Consider the following 24,009-nt stretch of genomic DNA (forward strand, 5'->3'; position numbering starts at 1 on the left):
TTAGGACATTTGGGGATGGAGAGAGAAATTCCTCCTTTGGATCTCCCTAAAGCCCCACCCCACTCCACCAAGGGACAGCTGCTTCTCTTACAAAGACACCTCAGGTGGTACAGATGCACCATCTGTCACCATGGAGACCACCATGGTAAGGTCAACCGGGGCCCCCAACAGCTTGACTACCAGCTATGGCTCTGCAAATCCCCTTCCCCAGCTGCAGCAGGCCAATTTCCTGGTGAGATCTCAGACCCTTTAGGCAGTGACTGGTTCCAGCCACAGGCCTTATCCTTGCCCTCAGAAATTAGAAGGATGAGTCCATCCAATGGCACAGCCAGAGGCCTCAGTGGGCTCCACGGCGGGGAAGCTCGCCTGTGTCTGCTGGCTGAGCCCTCCCTAAGAGACCCCATGCGGCCAGCCTCCAGGAAGCAGCCCTGCTGAGTCCAGAGGCCCACCTCACTCCACCCTCACAAAGCTGAAGGCTACAGGAGCCAGGCATGCGTCTGCCACCTGCTGTCCTCGCTCCAGCCCGAATGCACAGAGCTCCACCTCCCTGACCATTAGAGCTCATCTAGGCCACATCAGATAGGGTCCAGGCATGAGATGAAAAGCCCTTGGGGGCACCCTGCCCACTTCAGGCTTCAGGATATATTTCAGGTGTGGCTTTAGTGTCTACAGGACAGCAGGATCAGCACGCAGAGAGGAGTTCTCTGCAGAACTGCACTCCAGGGTCCCAGAGCCTTCCTGCAAGGGGCACTTAGACAAAGAAACATGGAGTCCGAGGTTCCTGAAGCATGTTTTGAGAAACATCAGTTCTGCATTCTGCAAGAAGCTCCTTGAAAATCACGTTCTGTGAACCGTGAGCTTGCAAGCTGCTTGCTTCTCCTCCTCTTGGAGTCTGGGTCCGTCCTTCTGCACATGGAGGCTGGAGAGGTCCTTTGGATTTTCCAAAGCATCTCCTGGGCAGCGTCCTCAGAGCTGTTGGAGGTGTCAGGGTGGGGCAATGCAGTAGGACAGAAATGATAGATCCTCCCAGGGTGTTCACCAAAGGTCCAAGACTGGATGGAGTCACGGAAGACCAAAGCAGTTAAAGAGAGAGGCCAAGGCGGCCTGCAGCTGGGAAGGAAGGTCTCCCTTTGCTCACCGCTGTCATTCCCTCCCTTGCTGGCTCAGAAATAGGAGCTGAGAGGCTGAATCCATCCCGTCGCTGTGCAGCTCCTGCTGGGGCCTGGGAGTCCCTCCTCAGTCTCCACAGGAAGGGCCCAGGGTCACAGGGAGGCGTACTGGGTTTGCTTCCAGAGTCTCCCATCTACCTACACTAAGCCCAGGCTGCCGGAGCCATTCACCGGACCCAGGATGGACAGTGTTTTTCGGTGTGCTGTTTGCATTCTCAGGGGCAAGCCCACTCTGTAAAATGATTTTAACTACAAGCCTTCTAAGCACAATGCAGTGCTCCCTGAAGGGAGTGGCATCAGACTGCCACTCCTCTCCACTCTGGGGACATCCTGGATGTCCTCTCATTATCCCCATCCCCACAGGAGGATTCTCTCAGTGCCAGGAGCACATGTGTGGCTTTGGCTGTGAGGACATACAAACTGGACCTTTATCACCAGGAAGCCCAGAACCAATTTTTTGACCCAAACTCAATGTCATACAGGACTTTACAACTGGCTACTTTTGTTCTGCTCTCATCTGACCTCAACTCATTGCTCTGCCCCTGCTTCCTTTGGAATATTTTATTTTTCCTATTTACAGGAAAACTTACTTTTGGATTTTAAGCATAAATAAATATTCAAGTATAAACAAACACATAAAAAGACAGTTTCTTCTTGGGGCTGAGATTGTAGCTCAGTGGCAGAGCGCTAGCCTTGCACATGTAAAGTACTGGGTTTGATCCTCAGCACCACATAAAATAAGCAAACAAAATAAAAAGATAAAGAAAGAAAGCAAGCTTAAAAATCAGTTTCTTTTTGTTCATATCAAATGATTACTAGAATTTAATAAGCTTATCTCAAGAAGCCATCAAGGTAACTGATAATTTTTGAAATTGTGATGGATTTGGAAAATCAGCCACCTGCAGGTCTTTCTAGTCACAATGTGAAGATGGTGTGATATCTCCCATCCCCACAGCCCCAGTAAGGGCCCTAATGAGGAAATAGCACCACCCCCCCCAGGAGAAAGCAGCCTCTAATGTGCAGTCCAAAAAGCCAAAGTGTCAAACCCACTTCCAGTCCTACCAGGTAAGCCTGGTCGAGAGCTTGCTTCCTGTAGTCCAGCTCCTCCTCCAGGTAGCCCTTCTGCCTGCTGAACAGGTCCTGAAAAGAGGGAGGCGCCTGTCAGGGGGAGGTCAGAGCAAGAGTCCATGACGTGAGGCTGGGTAGAGCTGTCTGCTGCCCTTTCTGGACAGCAGCGGTCATGGAACTGGCCTCCCCTCTTCTTGGGCATCTAGCTATGGTGGCGGGACACCACCTCCCATCAAGTGCCCAAGCCCAGATTTCAGGAGTCTTTCCAGGCTCCTCTGGCTGTGGCCCAGCAGCCTCCCTTCCCTCCTGGGCTGCGTCCCCACCTCTTGGCGACTCTCCCTGCCACACCTTCTCCCCCACCCTCTGGGTTCCTTGACTCCCCCCGGGTGTGATCTGTCCAGAATGGAGAGCTCCTGGCTGGAGGTCATCATCATTGGCAGCCATTTCATTTTATAGATGAGGAAACAGGGCCAGAGGGCAGTGCTTTGTCCTAGTTGCCACAGTTCACTGGTGGCAGGAATTGCACTCCAACTCCAGGCCTCCTGGCACCTGCCCAGGGCTCTTCCCTGCCACACGCTGGTTCCAGAGTGAGTCCAGCCACCTCCCTCCTTCACCTGCCATCTCTACTTGGATAATCAAATGGTTCTTGGAGAACTCAAGGCCCATGTCTCCTGGGAAGCCTTCTCTGACCTCCCCGGGTCAGGTAAAATCACTCTGCCACCCACCATTGCTCCTGTGAAGACCATCCTGTCCCCGCCATGTGTCAGCTACCCCAGGTAGCAACCACTGTGCAAAGCTGTCTCTGTACCTGGTATCCCTCATCACTCAGCTCAGCCAGCTGTAGAGTGGAACCATAAGAAAAAGTCCAGGTCCCCAAGCTCTCAAGGCCAACAGATTCAAGCTGCCTGTCTCCACTGCCACTGGGCCAAGTGCCTGGTGTCAGAGCTGCCTCTAAAGCCCTCAGGCTGCACTCCTATGAGCTAGGAACCTAGGACCCTGTGGGCCTGTGAGCCCAGGATGTAGCAGAGGCACCAAAAATGTTTTAAGTGAGCAATTGTGAATGAAAGGGGAAGTGGGTGGATGATAATGACTCAGGACTACTGCCATAGGGCAGGGGCCACATTTGGAAATGCACGCAGGTACATGATCATGGAAACGCGCGCCAAGTCCTCCCCAAGAGCAGCTCAGCGGACCCTCCCCCAGCTGGTTGGGTCTTTTACCTTCTCCTTCTCCAGGTCCAGCATCTTCTGGGTCAGAGCTGCCTCGGTTCCCTCTATCTGCTTCAGCCACTAGAAAATAGCAGGGACAGGAGGGGCACAGCCCAATGAGAACGGGAACCCCTTGAATATCTGAGGTTTCATGGTCTGTTTCTGCATCATGGAAAGGTGTTTGCTTGAGGATGGATCTGGTCAGGGATACCCATGCACACCAGTGTGTGTGGAAAGGACATCTGTGTACACATGGCCGGGCCCATGTGTAAGGTGGCGGTAGGTGTGCAGATGACCTGCATATGGTGTGGCAGTGTGGACTTGGCATGGGTGGACAGGCATGAAGAAGGCTGCAAGTGTGTACTCAGGAGATCTGCAGATGAGCAAGTGAGCTTCATGCAGCTGGTGTCACAGAAGCAGAATGTCACCTCTCCTAACTGCCCCAAGGTAGGCAGCATTACCCTGTGTTGTAAGTCAAGCATGGAGGCTGAGTTAAGTACCTTGTCCAAGGTCACACAGGTGGGGAACCAGGATTTCAAGCCTATCTGCAGAAGTCCTAGGCCGCTGCCCTCCTCCCCAGCACCAAGCACTGTGGCATGTGGGCTGGGCAGAGGGGGGCATACACACAGCGGGTGTGCAAGGGCATGAGAGTGGGTGAGTTCCAGGGTGAGCCTCTGACTTTCCTGGGAATGTGGGATGGGCACCTGAATGGCAGGTAAGGGGTGGGAGACCTCTCTAGCTTCCCTCTGGGATCTAGGCTGAGAGTGAGCTTGCAGACAGATATAGGCATGGGTATGTCTTTATGGGGAGCCCACCTAGGAGGGAGAAGTCACTGACACCAGGTGATTGACTTGTGGGGAAAACTGTGGGGTGTCCCAGCCACAGAGGGGTACCTAAGGTTGGTGGCAGGCGTAAATGAGTGCCTTTGAGCCTGCGGAGGCCTGGTGACTATGCCTTTTCTGATTCTGAGGGTCCCCTTAGCTTCCTTGGGAAATTTCTCTGGCTGCACCTCCTCAGACCTCTGGCTCCTAAACTTTTGCTGTGCTGAGCGGGAGCCCTGCCCTTGGCCTTCCCCCAGCTCTGCCCTCCTCTACACTCTGTTCACTTGGAAGAGTCTCCATCCAGCTCTGATCCATGCCTGTGCCCCATGTACGGCTCCCCGCATCTTGGCTCACAGCTAGACCTCAGCAGGTCCCTGGAGGGGAGGCCCCTGGGCACCTCTCTTCTGTGTAAGAAGACCCATCTGCTGCACTCCTCACCCAGGACCACCCACAGCTCAGCCCCCTCCTGGCCACAGCCTCCTGTCCCACCACCCTCACACACTAAGCCCTTCCTGAGCTCTGGCCAGCATTTCTCTCCAAAGCACACATAACTGTCGGAACCTCCCTGCACCTGCTCAGCGTCCTCCCAGACATCCCCTCACTCCTGACAACCCCTACAGGGCCCTGCAGGGTGTGTCCAAACAAGGCTCACACAGGCTCCTATCTTCACTCAAAACTCCCCTAGTCACCCCAAACTACATTTAGCTCTTGGGACAAGCCAAGGTCTTTCTCACCTCAGAGCCTTTCAGGTAGCTCCCACTGCCCGTAACACCCCCCTCTCCCAGGCCCAGCCTCAGCAGGAGGCTCTTGCCAAGCTAACATCTACCCAGCCTTCTGGCCCAGGTTGGTCTCAACCCTCCAGGAAGCCCACCCTGTTTCCTGAGTCATGAGTCTTGTGCTCTTTATTTGAGCTCACCTGGAAGATGCTGTGGTCAGCTTCCCTGCCCCCTAGGTCCCCCATCTGACTCCTGTTGCATTTCCCTGCCCAGCATAGGGCCTGGCATGCAGCAGGTGCCTAACGAACATCTACCAAGTGGAGGAGGGTGTGGGCGGGCTGCACAAGGGAAGGAGATGGGACAGGCACAGTTAGGATCTCTCCTAACAATGTCAGAGCTTGTCCCTGAGCAGGCCCTGGAGCCAGCAGCCACAGCGGGGGCCAACCAAGCAGTCCTTAAGCCCTGCCAAGAGCGGCAACTTCATGAGAATAGATATGGGCTTATTTAATATCCTAATGTAAGCAATCAGAAAAAACTAGAACTAAAATGGGGAGCATTTCCTGTTTGCATCATTACCACAAGCTGCTCTCAGAGTACTCTGTAGAGCCCGCTGTCAGGTAATGGTTATTGTTAAATATAGATGTATATTAGGTGCCTATGTTGCTTATAAAGGAAAATCTTTACAGGTCCTTTTTAGTCACAGGGCCAGTACCAGGAGGGCAGAGAAAGCTGGCCTTGAATTCCTGGCCCGTGGAGATCAGGAATACACCAGAGTACCGCCAGATCTTTACTGAGCCTCGCTGACACCTCAGAGACCCTCCAGGCTCATGGCTCTGCTCAACCCCCAGCAGAGAGATCTCACAGGGGAGGGGAGGCAAACCTGCCACTTGAGTGCTGCAAGGAGCTGGGTGTCCTCTTCCAGCAGTCACAGGTCCAAAGCCAGCTCCTGGGGCTCCTCAGGTGCAAGGCCAGGACCCGTTGCAGCTGGTGGGCTGATCTCCTCCCCTCTCTCCAGAGAGGGTCCCACGACTTTGACAGATTCAGTGATTGGACAGCTGGACTGTGGCTGCAGGCCCACACATCACTTTCTAACCTTTATGTTAGCAGAGGGGACATAGATTTTTCATTATTTCTATCTTTTTGAGTCTTTTGTCTACTTCTTGATCAGTTTTGAAATTGAAGGCGAAGAGGCAGACCTGGGCATGACCTACATGCCTACAAATGTCTTATGCCTGAGCCTCTCTGCAGGGCACGTGCCATGTGCCAAATTGAGTAAGCCATGGGGCCAGGACTGGGGAGCTCGCTGGCCTGCACCTTAAAGTCTGTGCCCAGTGCTGGCTGCTAGGAGTGGGGCACACACCCAGGGAGGATGCCATCCTATGCTGCTCCTGACCAGTTGAGGCTGTACTGCACTTATGTGCCTCCAAGAGAAAACTGAAGTGGACTGTGGTCTGTTTGGGTCCCAGCACTGCACTGAAGAACACCTTTTTTTAAACGACGTGTATCTGGTAGGAAGGGGCTTGCCTGGCACTTGTGACCAAGTCTTGTCTGACAGTGGTGTTGCAGAGACCCACATTCTCTATGACCTTCTCTGCAATGTCAGCTCTAGGGTGACCAATTTGTCCCTGTTTGCCCCCAGCTGTCCCTGTTTTAACACTGAAGTTCCCAGGACCAGGACACACCTCAGTCCCAAGCAAACTGGATTGCTAGTCACCCAGCTGTCCTGCTGGCCTTCTCAGGGGACCTGCCGACCCAGCTCCCACCCTGCCCAGGGCCTGTTTATCTTCTTGAACGTTCCCCCAAGTAGTAATACACAGTAATTCCCAAACCAATTTGACCTTTATTCACAGAAAAATGGCCTGGTTGATGTCTCCAGGATCCTGAACTGAGAAAACAGTGGAGTTTGTACTCTAAGGACTGTCCCAAATGGGAGCTAGGCAGCTCTGGGCAGCACCAGAGTTGGGATCCCATAAACATCAGCCATAGGCCTCTATTTTGCCACACCTGATGGGGTCTGTGAGGAGCTGGCATTACTCTGGCATTTAGGGCACCAAATGAGGCACAAGGCTGACAAGCTTGGAAAGGTTCTGGTGGTCGGGGCAGCAGCTAGCAAGTAGCAGGAGGAGGCAAGAAGGGTACAAGCTGGGAGTTGGGAAGGGATGGCATTGCCTAAGTCTGCCACCAACCTTTAGTGCCTTTTACTTGTGTGCTGGGGGGAAGGAGTGTGGGTGATGGAAAGACACCTGGGGAAGAAAACCATATTTTAAGCTGGGAGTTGGGAAGGGATGGCAAGGGTCAAAGTCAGAAGTCAGAGTGCCCATATCCTCAGCTGTCAACAGGAGATGCTAATGTGAGACAAAGGCTGAGAGAGAAGGACACAGAGATCTAAGGTCAAGGCCTAGAGCGCCTGATCCCTCAGCGTATGAGAGGGGCCTTTCAGGAAGGCTCAGGTGAGTGAGTGACTTAGTGCCCCAGCAAGGCCCTGAACCTCTGCAGCCTTGGCCTTCAGGCAGCCGAGGGTTAGGAACAGCAGCCCACCAACGCCCACCACCCTAGCCCCACTGAGAACCAGCCACCCCAGTCCACCAGTCCACAGGCATTGCTCAAGTGCCTCTAGGAACTAAGCCCAGTGCTAGGGCTTAGCCACACTGGACTCTGCTTAAGTAGGGTGTCCTGGATCCTGACACGAACCGGCAGGGCACCAGGACTCTCATGCTGCATCTCCAGGAGATTGCAGCTGGCAAGTGGGGGACAAGATCCAAGCCAGGAAGGCCTCACAGAGGCAGCATCTAGCAGAGGGCACCTCCACTCCATGCGGGCCATCGAAGCCCTCATGCCTGCAAGAACCTTCTCAGTAAATCTTGCAATGAGCGTTGAAGGAACTGAGCCAGTGACTCACCAGCACTTTACTCTATGGAGCCCTGCTACATGAGGCTGGACATGTTCAGTCTTGCTGACAAGGGTGCACTGAATGTGCCCAACTCAGCCCAGGAATCCGCCTCCAGTCAGCCCACCTGCCGGCCCTGAGCCATCCTCAGTCCTGTTCCCTGGAGGGAGCAAGCTCATCCAGATGGAGAGATGGGAGCCAGAAAAAGCCAGGTTCCACACCTGCATCGCCCTTCCCGACCGTGTGACCAGGGGCAAGGCATTGCCTAAGTCTGCCACCAACCTTTAGTGCCCTTTACTTGTTTGTTGGGGGGAAGGGGTGTGGGTGATGGAAAAACACCTGGGGAAGAAAACCATATTTTAAATGCCCTTCCAGAGATTCTGGAAAGAATCTGGATTAAGAGCAGTAAGGCCTCACCAAAAACACTACTCGAAAGCAGCATTTTAAAGCTTCACTCATGTGCTTTGGAAGGAATAAGATCCACAGACAGGAAGGACTACCTTGAGCGGTGTGCACTGAAAACATTCTAAACCAGTGTAGAAGGCAGACAAGTCAGGAATGCGTTTTTTAAAATAAAAGGTCAAAAAGTTAATATCTTTAATATGTAAAACACATAGGCAAGTCAGTAAGAGAAACAATTACAACAAAGACTTATTTGTTGGATGAATGAATGAATGAATGAATGAACGAACGAACAAACAAACCCAGAGGAAAATAAATCCTCAAACAAAATGTAATTACAACTCGCAAGAAAGAAGAACAAAATAGGCAATGCACATCAAAACGTCCACTACCACTAGCACCCAGATAAATGAGAAGGACATGATGACGTCATAACGTTTCTAGCCATGAAATTGAGAGTTCTTTTCTGTGGTAAAACGCCACGCTGAGCATGAAATCGACAGGAGGGTCACTGGTGCCCCTCTCTGGAAGCCACATGGACATTGCCAGAGCCCTTCAATTGCCTCAGGATTCCACTTCTAGAGTCTCTCCTGTGGTCAGTTCTCAAATGCACAGAAAACTATGTGTAATGGTGTCCACCACTGAGGGCATGATGGCAAACAGAGGTAGAGTGGACAGCCCAGCAGCTGACGGCAGAGGATGTTCTCTACAGTGTAACCATAGGACAGAAGGAGGCAGAGCTGTCGAGATACATGTTTGTGAGCCATCTAGAATGTCTTGTAAAGCAGGATGAAGAGCTGGATGCTAAGTAAGATTTCAACTAAGCTAAGAAAACGGGAGTGGGAGAAAGCCAGAGGCAGCATACGCATCACCCACTGCTTCCTTGATGGGGTGTCGGTCCCTCCTGCAGTCTGGCCTTTTCTACCATGGGCATGTGGTGTATGGCTTTCCATCAGAACGTGAAGAGGCATGCATGTGCACATGCAGAGCAGACTGACCAACACACATGCTCCCAAACAAGCGAGACACCAATGTACAGTTTCTTGTATGGTGCTGGGTGCTGGGACAAGGTGTGAGCACAGAAATGCCGCTGGGTCTACCTTTTCACACAGGGCAAGCACAGTTCCAGCCTGGATTATTGCAACCTGTTCTTCATTTCTCAAATTCTAAAACAGAAAAATGGGCAAGGGCATTTTACACTGGATCCCAATCCACGGGCAGACAGTCAGCACCAGGCTCCACTCTGAGCCGTACCCCAGGGGTCAACCCCACTCACTAATGGGGTCAGCGATTCAAGGCAGAGAGCTCCTGTCCCTCTGGACTTCACAGTGAACAGTCGCCACCCAGAGGGACAGGAGCCACCTGCCTTGGGACTGCCTTTAAGATTTAAGACTTCAAGAATCAGTGCCCCATTCAAGCCAATCTTTAGGAAGGCAAAGTGTCACTTTCTGACTTCAGCAACCTGTGTGAGCCCACCTTGTCTCTGGGTACTGGTCCTTAGGCTTTTTCTCTCTCGTTACTCACAGGCTGTAAGGGCAACCTCACTTTGGAATCCCACTTCTGACAGCTTCAGACCCAACCACCCACACAGGAACATAGCCATACAAAAGCCTTACATTGTACTTATTAGATCTCTAAAACTAGAGAGAAATTAAAACAAAACAAAAGCCACACAGAATACGCCCAGATCAAAACAAGAACACGAACCGGAAACGGATTGCTCATAGTTACCCCATTATCGCCAAGGATATCTAGTTTCTTCATAAGTTCAGAAACATTCACATCCTGGAAAAGATTTCCAACGTTCATTTTTGTGTGAGCAGCAGAGACCATCCACACCAATTCCCAGAGCTACACCCTGCGTGTGGACGGACCGCGCCCATCCTCTCCTGGTGCCTACAGAGGGCCAGCCCTGCCTCTAGCTTTTCCTTCGGGGAGAGAGGAGAGAAGGTGCAGCTGCAACTTACTGGCTGAGTTTTACACCAGAATAAACACCACTTTCGAGAAAGGCCTGTGGAATGTGTGGGTCGGAAGGCCACGGCCCGCAGGCCCTAGCAGGGCTTCAGGTATGTGGCAAATGCTGGCCATTATTACCACCACGGTGGCCACCTGCAAGGTACTTCCTAGTGTCAGGCACTGTGCCAAGCACTTTATGTCTGTTCTTTATCTAACTTCATGGTCACTCTAGTTCGATGCAGGAGCACTGCCATCTGGAATTCATTGCCCAGAGACTGAGGCTCAGAGAGGTTCCAGGCTAGAGCCGGGCAGTGGCAGGCTGGGGTTTGCAGTAAGCCCATATCCCAGACATGGAGGAAAACAGGGTGACACCTGCTGACCCTTCCAAAATGATCTCGCTGCCTTTCAACACAGGGTGGAGGCCAAGGGCTATCTCATTACAATAAATTCTGCTCTTGGCCCCAGAATACAATCCCCCTTCACCAGTCTGGCACTCAGCGAGCCTGTGGCCTCAGCTCGCTGGAGGCCCCCCCACGCACGCTACCTTAACTCCTTCCTGGTGACAGAACAGCTGGAGGGCGCTGCTGTTGTTCTCGGGGAAGGTGGTGATTTGGAGGTTAAAGGCTGGCGACCTCCGCTCTCTCTCCTGGGGAAAAGATTCGGTTTAAAGACAGAACTCAATTGGATTATTTACCACTTGCCATTTTCCCATGTTATCAGCAAAAACCAACGCGCTCCGGTGGGCAAAGGTGCGACTACAGCGCACACGCAGACCGCACAGGCCTCCTCCGTGAGTGGGACATCTTCGCCTTCCATGGCGGGAGACTGTCTCTGCACATTGGCTTACCTCTTACCACTCAGCTAGGAAGAAATGGTTAGCAGGGTCTCATGAGTCTTCTGGTTGCAAGACTGAAACCCAGGAAGTCACAGAGTTACAAAATTTGATAAAAGCGACTGCACCAAATTTCAATGGGCAACAAAAGCCACTAGGTGTGGTGTGTGTCATTCTGTGCCAGGCACCTCAGTGTGCTGACGGGTCCCCATGCAACCTTGAGAGCCAGACACCAACGTGGTTTTTTTTTTTTTTTTTTTTTTTTTTTTGCAGACAGAGATGGAAGCTCGGGGAGGCCGAGTCCCAGGTCCTTTTCTAGTGAATGACAGAGTCAGGCCCAGCCCTGCCTTCACTTTCTTTCAGTATAATCTGTTGGCTCTGCTCACAATTCTTTTTGACCCACACTAACACAACCAATGATCTTAGTTCTGCCCAGTCTTAGATTTACTGTCAAATCTCAATTATGAAGGAAGTATTTTCCCAGAAGAGGGGCTTATTAGTCACACACCAAGTGACAAGTTTCAGAAAGGCCAGGACAAGCCTGGGTGTACTTATGGGGACAAAGTATACTGGTACGGAGGACCCTGGTCTCAAATGTGTTTCCTTCACAGAGCTGACTGTAGACCTCCAGCACAGGCTGAGAAGACCCTTTCAAATCACACCTTAAGTAAACTGCTTTTGTTTGATTCAAATTATAGAATGGTAATAATAACTTGCTTTGGGGCATTTTAGCAGAATCTAACTACAGAACCAATGGACTCCTTTAAAAATTCAACTTGAACTAAATTTCAATGAAGAACAAAAGCTACCAGCTGTGGTGTGTCCCTCTTTGCCAGGCACCTCACTGTGCCGACTGACCCCATGCAAACTTGTGAGGCAGGTACTATCTAAATAACCAAGCACAAAGTCAGCAGCATGTCTCAGCGCGCTTCTGAGAGGCTGAAGGGAAGACGAAGGGGCTATTAATTCAGTGAATTTCCAGGAAGCCCCACCCAGATAGCCTAGGTCTGGAACAGTCCTAGGAGCCAAGAACAAAATTCACCATGGTTCACTTCTTTGGACACCATTCTACCTGCAATACTTATTTAAATGGAGTCTCCATAGGAAAGTGATCCAAGAAGATCATAATGGATAAGAGTACAAGTCAGAAAAGTGGTTCCCAATGGCTCTGAATTCTGACGGAGATGGAAATCCTAGTAAACCTTATGGAGTTCTTTTAAGGAAGGCTCCTGACAAGGACATGTGCAGTTTTCTAACAATGGCAGAGGCACCAATGGGACCTCACATGACTTCTGATTTCTGACACTTTAAAACACTCAGGTCTAGGGAGAGTGAGTAGCAGTAGCACTTGGTGCTGAGGGACTCTTGGCCCAGGCCTTGCCATCATGACAAGGTCCAGCTGGTCAGTTCTAAGGCGAACAGAATTCAACTCAAGCAGGAGGAGAAAACAAAATCAGAAAAGCCACAGACACCGTGAGGCACTCACTTCCACTGAGGTTTCATACATGCAAGGGTCAGCTGGGGGAAGCAGAGCCGCATCACTACGAGAGCTCAGAGAAACTGTCACAAACTTAAGTGATGTTTAAGATGCCAATGACTTTTAAACAGAAACAAAAGGGAGTTATGAAGTACCGTGAGAGCAAGGCAATACAGTAACACACCAAGGCAAGAGTTCTCTTGGAAGCAATTAAACCATCAATATTCTTTTACTGAGTCCCACTTGGTGCACTGGGGAGTTCCTGGAGGAACACAATTTCTACCTGTGAGCAGCATTCAATCTCCCTCCAGCCACTTTGAGTCATATTTGGAGTTATGAATAATAATTTCTTTAGTCCAAATTGCTGTGGTGCCTGGGTCTGTATTTACTGAAAAAATTTGAGCAAGTAACTCCTTTTCTTAACCGTCTCTGCAGACACATCCTCCTACCCTGCCTCTACTTACCTTGTATTTAACTTGCAAATAGAAAATGGGCCCAAACTGGCTTTAAACACATTAGAGAGTCAACAGCTGGCTGGGTCAGACTCTGCTATTTCAAAAGGTGAGATGTGCTGCATGCAAGATCATTTACAAAGGTGTGTTATTAATTGCAACAGTGCTTCTGTCCAGGTTTGCACAGTGCAGACCCAGTGACTATGCATGCAGGAAAGAAGTAGTTATGGCAATGAAACACAAATAAAAAAGGCAAAATATTGCAAAAACAAATTATTTTATTAAGTGCAAAACAAGCTGTAGGCAATAAATATATTAGCTCTGTACAGGTCCACAGACTTCGGCGAGCACCCTCTCCAGAACACGTTAAGGCAGTGAAATTATTCTGAACATACAGATTGAAAAGAAAAAAAAAGAAGAAAGAAAGAAGGAAAGAAGGAAGGAAGGAAGGAGAGAAACGCTAACATGTCCCTTCACACATGCTTGGGAACGGCAGGGAGCTTTACATGAATTTCAGTTTGGGTTCAAAGAGAATGTCTGCTCCGTTTGAGAGCTTACAACAGAGAGAGTCTCTTACTTCGAGCTCTAGCACTCTGAACTCTAACAGCTCGTTCTGATCCTTCGCATCTTGCATTTCGCTCTTCAGCTGGTTCTCCTCCATTTCCAGCCTGTAAATCTAGAGCAAAGACAGCTGTGCATTAACGGGCAGCAGCAGCTGCCACCTCAAACCAGGTCCCCTGATCGTGGGCCACCTCAATGGTGGCCTGAGGAGGACAGGGAAACAGCCACGGGGCAGACTTTGCAACAAGCATCCAGGAAGGTGCAGACCAGAAACTGCTGACATATTTGCTGAACAAATGAATGATGGGGAAGCTGAGGCAAAGAGCCCCGGAGACCTTGCCTTGAGGTCAAGGGGCAGGAAGCAAGAGTGCCACACCAGGGCTTCTGCTCCCAAAGGCTGCCCGGGGTCTTTCCAGCTCAAGCCCCCAGGGTTAGCCCACCTGGACGGCCCTGCAGGCTGCAGCAGAGCACGGCTGTCTGTCTGACTCTCTGACTCTCTGCCAAGCCTTCCTAAGAAGCCTGTGTGGCAGTGGTCACCCCCAGAGCACAGCAGTCTGGGAAGCAAGACAGCCAGAGACACAGACCAGTTACAACAGAAGTGTCCTGGGCCTGTTTCTGCCCAAGAAGGTACAGCAGAGTCCATCGCCTGGCAGCAGTGAGGGGCCACTGTGACAACACACGTGGTGAGGGCTTTGGGGAAGTCCTCAGAGTAGCACCCCTGATCCCCGTGTCCTCCCTCTTCCTGGTAAGAAGGAGGTCCACACAAGGGCTCTCTTCTGGGGCACATGTGGAACCTGTGTGGGTGTTTTCTGCAGCTCCCAGAACTTAGTAAGCACAATCAAGAATGCTGAACTCCCCTGACACACAGGACTGCCTCCCATGACACTGACTGTCCTGCCCAAATGCCTCCAGAAAATGAGGCAGTGAGCTAGCAAACACCACACAGCAGTGGGCAGCAGGGTGCAGCTGACCTGGCCTCCCATGGGAAAAGGCCAGCTCACCCTGTCTTGCACTCAGATGTTTAAGGCAAAGCCCACCAAGGGCCTGATGGCACTCACCTGTAGCATCCAGGAGAGGAAACCTATGGAGCAGACTAGTGGGTGCAGGGGCATGAGGGGTGGGACTGGGAGTGACTGCAACTGAGCAGGGAGTCTTCTTGGGGATGAAACTCTTCTAAACCCATATTAGGGAAATGGTGGCACAACTCGTAATTAACTTTTTAAAATGGGTGGGGAGTCATGCCCAGTGGTACATGCCTATAATCCCCACAACTGGGGAGGCTGAGGTAGGAGGATTCCAAGTTCAAGGCCACTCTCAGAAACTTAGCAAGGTTCTAAGCAACTTAGTGACACCCTATCTCAAAATGAAAATAAATGGCTGCAAATATGGGTTGGTTAAGTGCCCCTGGGTTCAATCCATAGTACCTAAATAAATTAAGTAGGGAGAGGCTACAGTCTTAATCCCAAAGCATCTGGTCTGCTCCCCATGCAGACTCCTTGGAGAGCTCCAGCAAGGCCTATGGTTAGAGAGGGCAGGTCAGAGGCTCAGCTCCCGGTAGGGTCAGCTGATCTGGGCTCAGGTGGTCTGAGGGCTTGCTCAATGACCAGGGCCTCTGGAATCCCAGAGCAATGGCAGAGGTAGCCAGGGTGTCCAATTTGGGAGCTGGGGCCAGCCCTCCCTACTTCTGCAGGGGACCTGGGAGTGGCTCCTCTGTCAGCTCTGTAGGCCCAGAACAGAGGACAGAGCAGAGGCCTCTTCTCATGCGAGGTGCCCTGGTCCCTGGAATGTACCCAGAGCATGGAATGGGCTCACACAGGCTGGCCTCAGCCTGTGACCCTGAAGCAGGCCGCATACCTTTTCCAGCAAGTCTTGGTTTGTTCTGATGAGCAGCTGCTTCTCCTCCACCCACGTGGAATCCTGCAGGAAAGCAACAAACGAGTCACTGCACTGGGGCAGGTCACCTTCCAAGAAAAGACCACGCCTGCATGAGCACATCCTACCTCTAACCCTAACCCAAGAAAGAGCAGCAGCAGGGAGTGAGACCTGTCTCCCCTGGGTGGCTCCCCACAGGTGCGCGTCCACCCTGCCAGGTAAAGGAGCGGCTCCACACCTGAAGGCCAGCCCGTGCCCACAGCCTTGCCAGTCCACAGTCCTTCCATCACTTGCCCAGCCAGCTCCCATTTGAGTGGGCCGCAAGCACAGGGCACGGAGTCTGTCCTGATGCTGGGGCATCCCCAGCCAGGCAGAGCTGGCACTCAGCAAGCATCATGGGGATGGAGGGGCGAGTACATGAGGGCAAGGGAAGCCTTCTCCAGCTCCCCGCCTCTCAGCTGGTCAGCAGCAGGGCTGGAACTGGGCGAGGTCCCTTCCCAGCAGGCCAGGCCCACCAGCGCTTGTATTCCAGGATGCTTTGAAGCCAAGGCCCAACCCAGGATCTGATCCCATGCCATGGAATGTCCAGAAAAGGCCCTGGCTCCTCCTGGTTCCCTTGGACCTAACATTGCTCATCCTGCACCACCGCTGACCCTCACATAGGCACAGTGGTGTCAGCTGTCCCTTTGCCTTCTTGTTCATGACAGGTTGTTTATGAAGGTGGCTGAAGCTTCCCCTCCATCTCTCTGCTACACCCTCTGCAATGTGACTTTGCAGTCCTCCCAACAAGATATAGCGCCTACTTCTTCAATTTTAAAGCTGGACTTGGCTGTGACATGGCCTGACTACTGGGACAAATGTGATATAAGCAGAGGCTTGGTAAGTACTCATACAGGGGGCTTATCCTTTTTTCCTGCTCCCAGGCCACCAAGTAAAAAAGTCAGGTTTCCTCCCTGAGGCCTCAGCTGACACAAATGGCAAGAAGAGAATGAGGCCATCCCAGGCCTTCTAGCCCCAGGAGATCTGCCTAACCACTACAGCCTCAAGACTGACCCCAGGCAAGATTAGCAGGACCACCAGCCAGCTGAGTCCAGCCCAAACTATCAATCCACAGAACTAGAAGTGAATAAGACACATTTGCTGTTCAAATAACTAAGTTTGGGGGTGGTTTGTTACATAGCAATAGAAAACTGATACATTCTCCTCTGCACCAAGTGCAGGGCTTGGAGTAGTGCAAGAGCTCTGATGAACACTGGCTGATGAATGAGAATTCATTTTGCCTCCAAATGGGACCCTTCTCTCAGCAGGCACTGAGGGCAGAACTGAGCACAAACACCAGATCCAACACCACAGGGTGGGAGGCAACGTCGGCCAGAATGTCTTGCTATCTTCTGGGGCGCTGGGTTCATTGTCTCTGCTCAGCGAAGGGTAGGACACAGAGACAGCAAGTAAGCAGCAAGCTTTTTACAAAAGCAATGGAGACAGACTCTCCAGAGAGAAGGGGCCCTGGAGCCAGGAGTCTGGTGGGGAGTTCTGGCCTGTTCTTTTTATGGTTTCTGGAATTTCCTCCTCTCCTTAGCATCTCCTCTGTCCATGTACTCCTCACTATTGATTGGAGCACCCTGTGTCCACACATCTATTTTAGTTTTATATTAGATCTGTCACCTAGGAGTATAAGTACAAGAGTCTCTGGCTGATTGGGTCCCCCGCTTGTGTCCGGACATGAGTACCTTCGTCAAGCAGGAAGTTGACCTCATTAGAAGGTCCTCTCAGTGCTCCTTTGTTCTGGCCCTCTCTCGACCTCCTCACTTGCCATTGTGTCTGGGCTGCCTCTGCCCTTCTGCACCTCCCTCATTGAGCTGAGGCAAATTACACCACACAACCTCAGACTGGAGAAGGGAAACTGGGGTGAGTGGAAAGTTAGAGAGGAATTTGAGGAAGCCTCAACGTCAGACTTCTGGGTCTCCCTACTTCCTCTTACCCAGTGTGTTAAGTAGTATCATCAGCCCATTTTAAAGAAAAGGAAACTGAGGCATGGAGATTATGCAACTTGCCCAAGATCCTGTGACAAGTAATTGACAGAGCTGGTACTTGGCTCCAGGGTGTATGCTCTGCACCATCATGATGCCTCCAGGGAGAAGGAGAGACCACAACTCCCTGGATCCACTCCTGGGCATCAGATGCCCTCACACCCCTACTCAGCCCTTCATAAAGGCTGCTGCCTGGTCTGCTTGGTGCCATACCTGAGTTCTGATGGCTTACTTTGAATCTCAGCCACACCCAGAGCCCTGCTGCTAACTGGAGACTGTTCCGAGCTGGCCATCTGCTCTATAACTCTCCTGGAGTTCCTCCTAGGGTCCCCTACACCTCTACCACCCCTCCAGTTCACACCTGCCTTCCTTTTCCCAGGCCCCACCAGGACCCAGGACCCTCCTTAGCCCTTCCATGTGAAGATGGTGGCACAGACACCCTACTGGCCACACATACCCAGCAGGGACACATGACTGGTTTGGGTCAGTGAATTATGCGGAGAGTAAACAGCCTCTTCCTGCCAAGTGAAGGGGAGTCCTAGAAAGAGCAATTACAAGATGTCGGCCTCCCTTACTGGATCACTGAGGAGCCACATGGAGCAGATGACCCTCTGTGTATGGTGGGGCAGAATTGTGGAGGCAGGGATGCAAGCAGGAAGTCAGTGTCTTCACATTAAGCCCCAAAGAGGTTCTGGTTGTCTACAAACCCAATAGCACTTTTCTAACAGCACAGCCACCATACTGAGCTCTGGACCTATGCCACTCTCAAAGAGGCAGGGTTTCCACACTGAGCCTTTTCAGGGTCCCCAGAATCCCCCAGCTGCAGATACTGCCTCTCTGTATCCTTCGGTGGATCGGGCCCAGCCTAATCTAATGCAGAGAATGGGTTCTGGGAGGTGATGCTGATCTGAGCAGTGTGCTAAGTGGTATCATCAGGACTCTGCCCAGGACTCTGCCACATTTTTCCATAATGCCTCACAGCAGGGAACCTCATTGCTGGGACACCTGCAGGGGGTGGGGCTGCAAAAATTCATGGGTCCACTGCCTTCACTCTTGCAATGAGCCTCCCAGGCAGCAGCCACTCTTCTTCAGGCTCAAGTCAAAAAGGGTTCCGATCCCCACTCTGCTTTTGGAATTGTCTCCTATTTTTGCACATTTGGCGAACAAACGAAGGGAAGGCCAGTCAGACTTCCATAAAATGTGCTTTGATTTTTTTTCCCTTCTTTTGACTCGGCAGCACACTCTAGCTGGATTCTATCTCGCCCCCCAGGAGCCTGCATGTGGCTCACAGAACACTGTCTCAGCACACAGGCAGGCCTCGAGGACACTGCCACAGGGACAAAGACAAACACATGACCAGGCCTGCTCACCTGTCCTTTCTCAACCAGCAACTTCTCCAAGTCTTCGATTTTGGCCTGACACCTCAGCAGATCAGCCTGCAGCTGCTCCCGAGTCTAGAACATCAAAGACGAAGTGAGCAGGTCCCCTCACACAGGTGACAGGAGTAGAACCCAGCTGCCATACAGGCAGAGCTGGGGACAGGCTTGGGTTCAATAGCGCGTATTCAAACTTGGCCCTCCTGGTGGCACTGGGGGTCGACACCAGCTGCCAACACCAGCTGCCAACCCAGCGCCATGAGGAACTGAAGGTCTTGAGAGCTGGCGGCTCTAAGCTCCAACAGCTCGCACACAAGGAGGTGGGAGCCAGGCACACCAGGTCCCAGCCCCAGCTCTCTGCCCAAGGCCAGCATCTGCCCTTTCAGCAGTCACTAGCCACCAGGGCTTTCCTACGTGCTGAGTTGCTGAGTTGTAGGTGGGCCCTTTGCCACCTGCAGAAAGGGCTGAAAACCCCAATGTCTGCAGGGCTAGGCAGGCATGTAAATATGGGAAGCTGACTGGGGCAAGAAGGAATGGTGGGGACTGTGGCAAACTGGAGGATGTGACCCCCAGCCCCAGAGAGACTGCCCCTCAGCTGGAGTCCAGTGCCCTGTGGGATGGGAGCCTGGTACTGCAGCACAAACTGTCTTTCAAGAGATGTCGGGAATCTGGACTTCTCTCTGAAATCTCCACAATTTGAAGTAGTTGACATTAGAAAACACTAACAATTCCGCTCAAATAAAGCCCTGCAGTCCACCTGCTCTGACCTAGGGGAGAAGGACTGAGCCCTATCGTGGCCCAAGAGCTCCCCTCCCCAGCGACCTCACTGCCCTCACTCCTGCTCTCACCCCTCCCCAGAGGGCCACTGCTCCTCCCCAAATGCCCTGGCCCCATTTTGAAGTGGCTGCTCCTACCAGCAGCTGCCATCCACAAGAGGCCTGCCAGATAACACCCAATTTTGGCAAGTCCCCATAAGATGGCCCACAGCCACCTGCCTGGGACTCCCAAAAAGTGCTCAGAGCATACTCTGAGCCTGAGAAGCCTGGCCGCACCCCTGAGCTCTGCCAGGGATCTTCTGGGTACCTTTGAATTTTCTAAGCCTCAGCTTCCTCAGTCAGAAGACAGCGTGGATTGCTTCAGGCCACTGAGGGAGTGAAACGGGGCCCTGGCGTGGGCTCTCTAGGTGTCCCCCTTACTCTTTAAAGGGCAAACAAATCTTGATCTATGGGACTCCAAGGTGGCAGAAGGGCCAAGGGGAGGAAGTTTCTGGAAGAGGGACACATGGCCTGGACTGAGGTGGCCCATGGCCCTTGTGCCTGTGGGCTGGGGAGCTCCCACAGTGCTCCTCAGGGATGTGCTGGGGTCCTTGGCCTGCAGACTACAGGGCTAGCCAAGTCTGTGGCCTTGTCTCTGGTCTAAAAAAAGCACTCTGCTGTGCATGGAGGAGCTGTCATGCAGATAGGACACGTCTGGCCACTCGAGGCTCCTGAGGTCCTGCAGCCTCACTGAGGAACACCTCCACGTGAGACCTGGTCACGGATGCCCATCACCCCAGAATCTCCTCCACTGGAAGGGACACGCAGGACCCAGCCCCACCCCGCTTGGTCAGCCTGAGGTCGCTGCACTCACCCGGGCCTCCCGCTCGGCGTCCAGCGTGCCCCCCACCTGCTCCTGAAGCAGGGCATAGGCCCGCTGCAGGGCCTGGTACTCCCGGGTCAGCTGGCAGAACCGTAGGTCAGCCTCTTCTCTGGTCGTGGTCTTAACACAACGGAGAAGAAAAACTACTCAACGTGTGACTTAATGTAACTCTGAGCACCAGACAAAATCCAAGCCAGATCTCACAGCTTCTGCCCAGGGGTGCTCAGAGCTGTCACTGCCAGGAAGTAGTTAGGACCCCAGGGTGGAGGGCTGCAGGGAGATGCCTTCTCTACCATCAGTGCCCTTTCCAGGAGCTCCCTGGCCTTGGGAACCAGTCGTATACGAGCAGGTCGGAAGGGCAAGGGTACCAAGCACAGAGCAGGCCACTCACACCTGGAGGGCACCTCCTCTGGCCCACCCTCCTGGGTGAACATGCAAAGATGCAGATACCCAGGGAGCGTCGGAGTGTGGCTTGCAGCTGTGCAGGACTGAAACCACACGGTGCCATAGTCAGAGCCTGCTAAACACTGGATGTGCACCCACATGCAAGGCCCATGGGCCACGAGATGGGTGATACAGTCACATATTTTATTGCTGAAAGAGGTCTGTCACTATCACTGGTTGGAAAAAGCCAGTCACAAAGGCCGTGTCTGGCTACTGCTGTTTAAGTTAATGCGGCAGGATGTAAAAAATGAGACTCAGCATTAGGACAAAGGCACCTGGCCCAAAACAAAGCCACCCAGACACCCAAGCAGGACACAGCCACAAACCACAGTGTCTCCAGCACAGCCAGCCCCAACCCCCGAATCACGGCCAGCACTTGCAGCTGAGGCTGGTGAGCTAATGCGGAGGACTGCGTCTTCTTCCCAGCAAGAGAAGGGGCGTCACTTGGAGAGGTGACACATATCTTCTGAAGTTTTGGTACAAAGTGGCAGAACAAAGAGGAGGGCCTCCCTGGGGGCAGATGTGCCAGTTCCCACAGCTCACAGCAAGTTTTCCTGTGGCCACATGGACCCACGGTGGAAGTGAGCCTGGAAGTCGTAACAGAAGGGACTCCACAGAAAAGGCCACCAGGAGGGAAAAGGACCCTGCCTAGGACTCTGTGGGAGACAGCTGCCCAGAGTCTGGGGTTTGAGGTGCCAGGAGGGGCAATGCCCATGCTGCACAGGGGCAGTTCCAGCAAGAGGGACTTTGAAAACTCAGGGAAGTTGCCATGAGAGAAGCAGCAGCCACCTGCCCCAGCCAGAGGGCACTGCTTCAGGGGCCAGCTGCCCGCTGTGGCTGCCCAAACCCTCCTTCCCCAGGTTTCCAGCCCAAGCTTGGGACAAAAGCCAACAGAAGTTGCAGGGAGGAGAGATGGAAGAGGGCTTGGCCAGCGGGGCAGGGAAGCCCATGCTGGACTGAGGAGCACTGCTGGACACGACGACTCCTGTCACTGAAGGCCCAGAACCCACGGGGTCTGCAAGACTGCGCAGCTCTCCTGAGGGGGTTCAGCTGCGGGCCGAGGGGCTCTGCAGGGAAGCCATGGACCTGCGCGGGCACAGGTGGTCAGAAGGGCGCGGGCGACTGGGTGGGGACTTCAGTGGTTTCCACTCCCTTCACACCCTGGGGAGTTCAGGGGTTGCTTTTCTGTCCCAAAGGCGAGGCCACTGCTTCCTGAGGTGGGGAAGGGGGAGCATGTGGTAGGGGGACAGGACATCACATAGCAATTTTAACTACAAAGGGGAGCACACCAGGGCGACATGGGCACAGTGTAGCTGAGCCCTGGCAGCCACAGATTCCTGGGTGAGATCAGCACTGGGGAAAGGAAGGGCAGCCCCACAGCCACTGGTGCAGGTGGCCCCTCAAGGACAGTGGGGACCTCCTTCCCTTGGTCCTGGGGCTTTGATAACACAAAGTGAACCTCCCTCATCTGGGACTTAAGCTCCAGGCGAGGGAGTGGCCCAGAGAGCGTCAAGGTGGGAAGTCCTGCAGGAGCCGCTGCTGCTTGCTTACGTCATCCAAGTCCTCCTCGGGAGTGGCTGGGGTCCTGTCCGTCCTGTCTGTGTTGTAGGAGGTCTCTGACAGCGTTTCTGAGTCCACAGACTCCTCATCAAATCCAAAAAATGTCTCCACAACATGCTTCTGCAAGAGACAATTTATACAAAGTTAGAAGGAACAGATGGAGAGTCACCCCCTCCTGGTCCCATTGTCACCCCAGTGCATCTGGGCCAGTGGAGAATTCCAGGTGTGGCTGATGGGCTTCATTGCTGACAAGGTAGGAAAGAGGGTGCCAGGCTGTTGCGATGCTGACCTTCCATAAAACCTCTCTGAGTCCCAGTTCCTTCTGTCAAGTGGAAGAGAACCCACTCCCTCTGCCCCGGGAGGAGCCTGGCCTCCAGGACACTCAGCAACACCATGTTGTGGTGCTCTGTGGGGGGTGGACCACAGAGAGGTCTGGTCCAAGAGACAAGCATGTGGCAACACCAGCAGCAGGCCCAGGTGGGGCAGTGCCCAGCCAGCCGTCCCCAGGCTGCGCTGACAGGCCATTTTCCTTAACTGTTGCAGAGAACTCGGAACATTTACAGAGTCAGGACAGTGTGAGGGCCCCATGCATCGTCACACAAACTCAGGTGGTGTAGGGCTCTGTGTGCAGCCTCTATTTTCCCTGCCCACTGCCCTCTCCCCACTCCTAACAGCACAGGGCATGGAGCCTGGTTTATCCACTCAGCAAAGGTAGGCTGAGCAGCTCCCTGGGCCAGATACGTCAGATACGTCAGGCCCAAGGATTCATGTCCACAATCAAGTGAAGGCCCTGCCACCAGGAGCATCAGTCTGCAGACACCAAGCAGCCATCCCCTGATGCACATCCATCATAGGGACACTGCTTTCTACTCCCACATAGCCTGAGAAGAACTTTGATTTGCTTTTGCAATCAATGAACACTTTTCATGAACTTGAAGAAGAAACTGTAACTGCATCTGAGCCAAGCCCCAGGCTCCTCTGGACACAACCTCCTGGGAGCCACAGTTGGGGCAGGGCACCCAACTCAGGGTGCTGCCCACTGCGGGCTTCGGTCGACACTGTGCAAGCACATGTGCTCCCACGGGGAAGCCAAGTGATGGCGACTACTAACGCCATAGGAGACAGTGCAGACGGCAGCGGAGGGGGCAGGAGGACGGCTCTGCACCCAGGGAGCAGGCAGGAGGACGGCTCTGCACCCAGGGAGCAGGCGTCTGCAGTGCTCTGCGGAGGGCCCACCACAGGCCACCAGAGTGCTCCTGCACTGGGTGAGGGTCTTTCTGCACAGCACCTTCACCCACATCCTGTTCTCAGTTTGTAACTGTGTGGGCGTACCTGCCTCCTGGACACCAGACCTGTCCCCTGGCTGTGCCCTCGAGAACGCGCAGGTCTTGGTGGGTGACTGATGGGCTCCCTGTGCCTGCTCCTGCCACCTCTCACCTGGGTTCAGCAGCAGCAGTAGTCATCTTTTGGTTGCTCAGTCCCGAGCCCAGAGGGCTCCTCAGCTCCTCCCGCGCCCCTGCGTCTGTCTGCTCTTAGGGAG

General features: G+C 53.1%; 1 protein-coding gene across 3 annotated transcripts in view; it reads right to left on the reverse strand.

Annotated features, from left to right (window-relative positions):
- Nucleotides 1–24,009, reverse strand: part of Jakmip1 (janus kinase and microtubule interacting protein 1) — a 71,196-nt gene that overhangs the window by 9,926 nt on the left and 37,261 nt on the right. For 2 of the 3 annotated variants that reach the window (XM_026395274.2, XM_077803185.1), the window contains 5 exons: nucleotides 22,461–22,589; nucleotides 20,457–20,585; nucleotides 18,822–18,905; nucleotides 15,404–15,466; nucleotides 13,369–13,664 (listed from right to left, as the gene is read on the reverse strand). In XM_026395274.2, the coding sequence (XP_026251059.1) occupies nucleotides 13,491–13,664; nucleotides 15,404–15,466; nucleotides 18,822–18,905; nucleotides 20,457–20,585; nucleotides 22,461–22,589 (579 nt within the window). In that variant the 3' untranslated portion in view covers nucleotides 13,369–13,490. Of the gene's footprint in view, nucleotides 1–2,231; nucleotides 2,310–3,457; nucleotides 3,527–9,371; nucleotides 9,438–10,002; nucleotides 10,057–10,771; nucleotides 10,874–13,368; nucleotides 13,665–15,403; nucleotides 15,467–18,821; nucleotides 18,906–20,456; nucleotides 20,586–22,460; nucleotides 22,590–24,009 lie in introns of those variants that run through there. The other variant, XM_077803184.1, reaches the window with a different exon arrangement.

The sequence above is a fragment of the Urocitellus parryii genome, chromosome 10 (assembly GCF_045843805.1).
Source record: "Urocitellus parryii isolate mUroPar1 chromosome 10, mUroPar1.hap1, whole genome shotgun sequence".
Classification (NCBI taxonomy): Eukaryota; Metazoa; Chordata; class Mammalia; order Rodentia; family Sciuridae; genus Urocitellus; species Urocitellus parryii.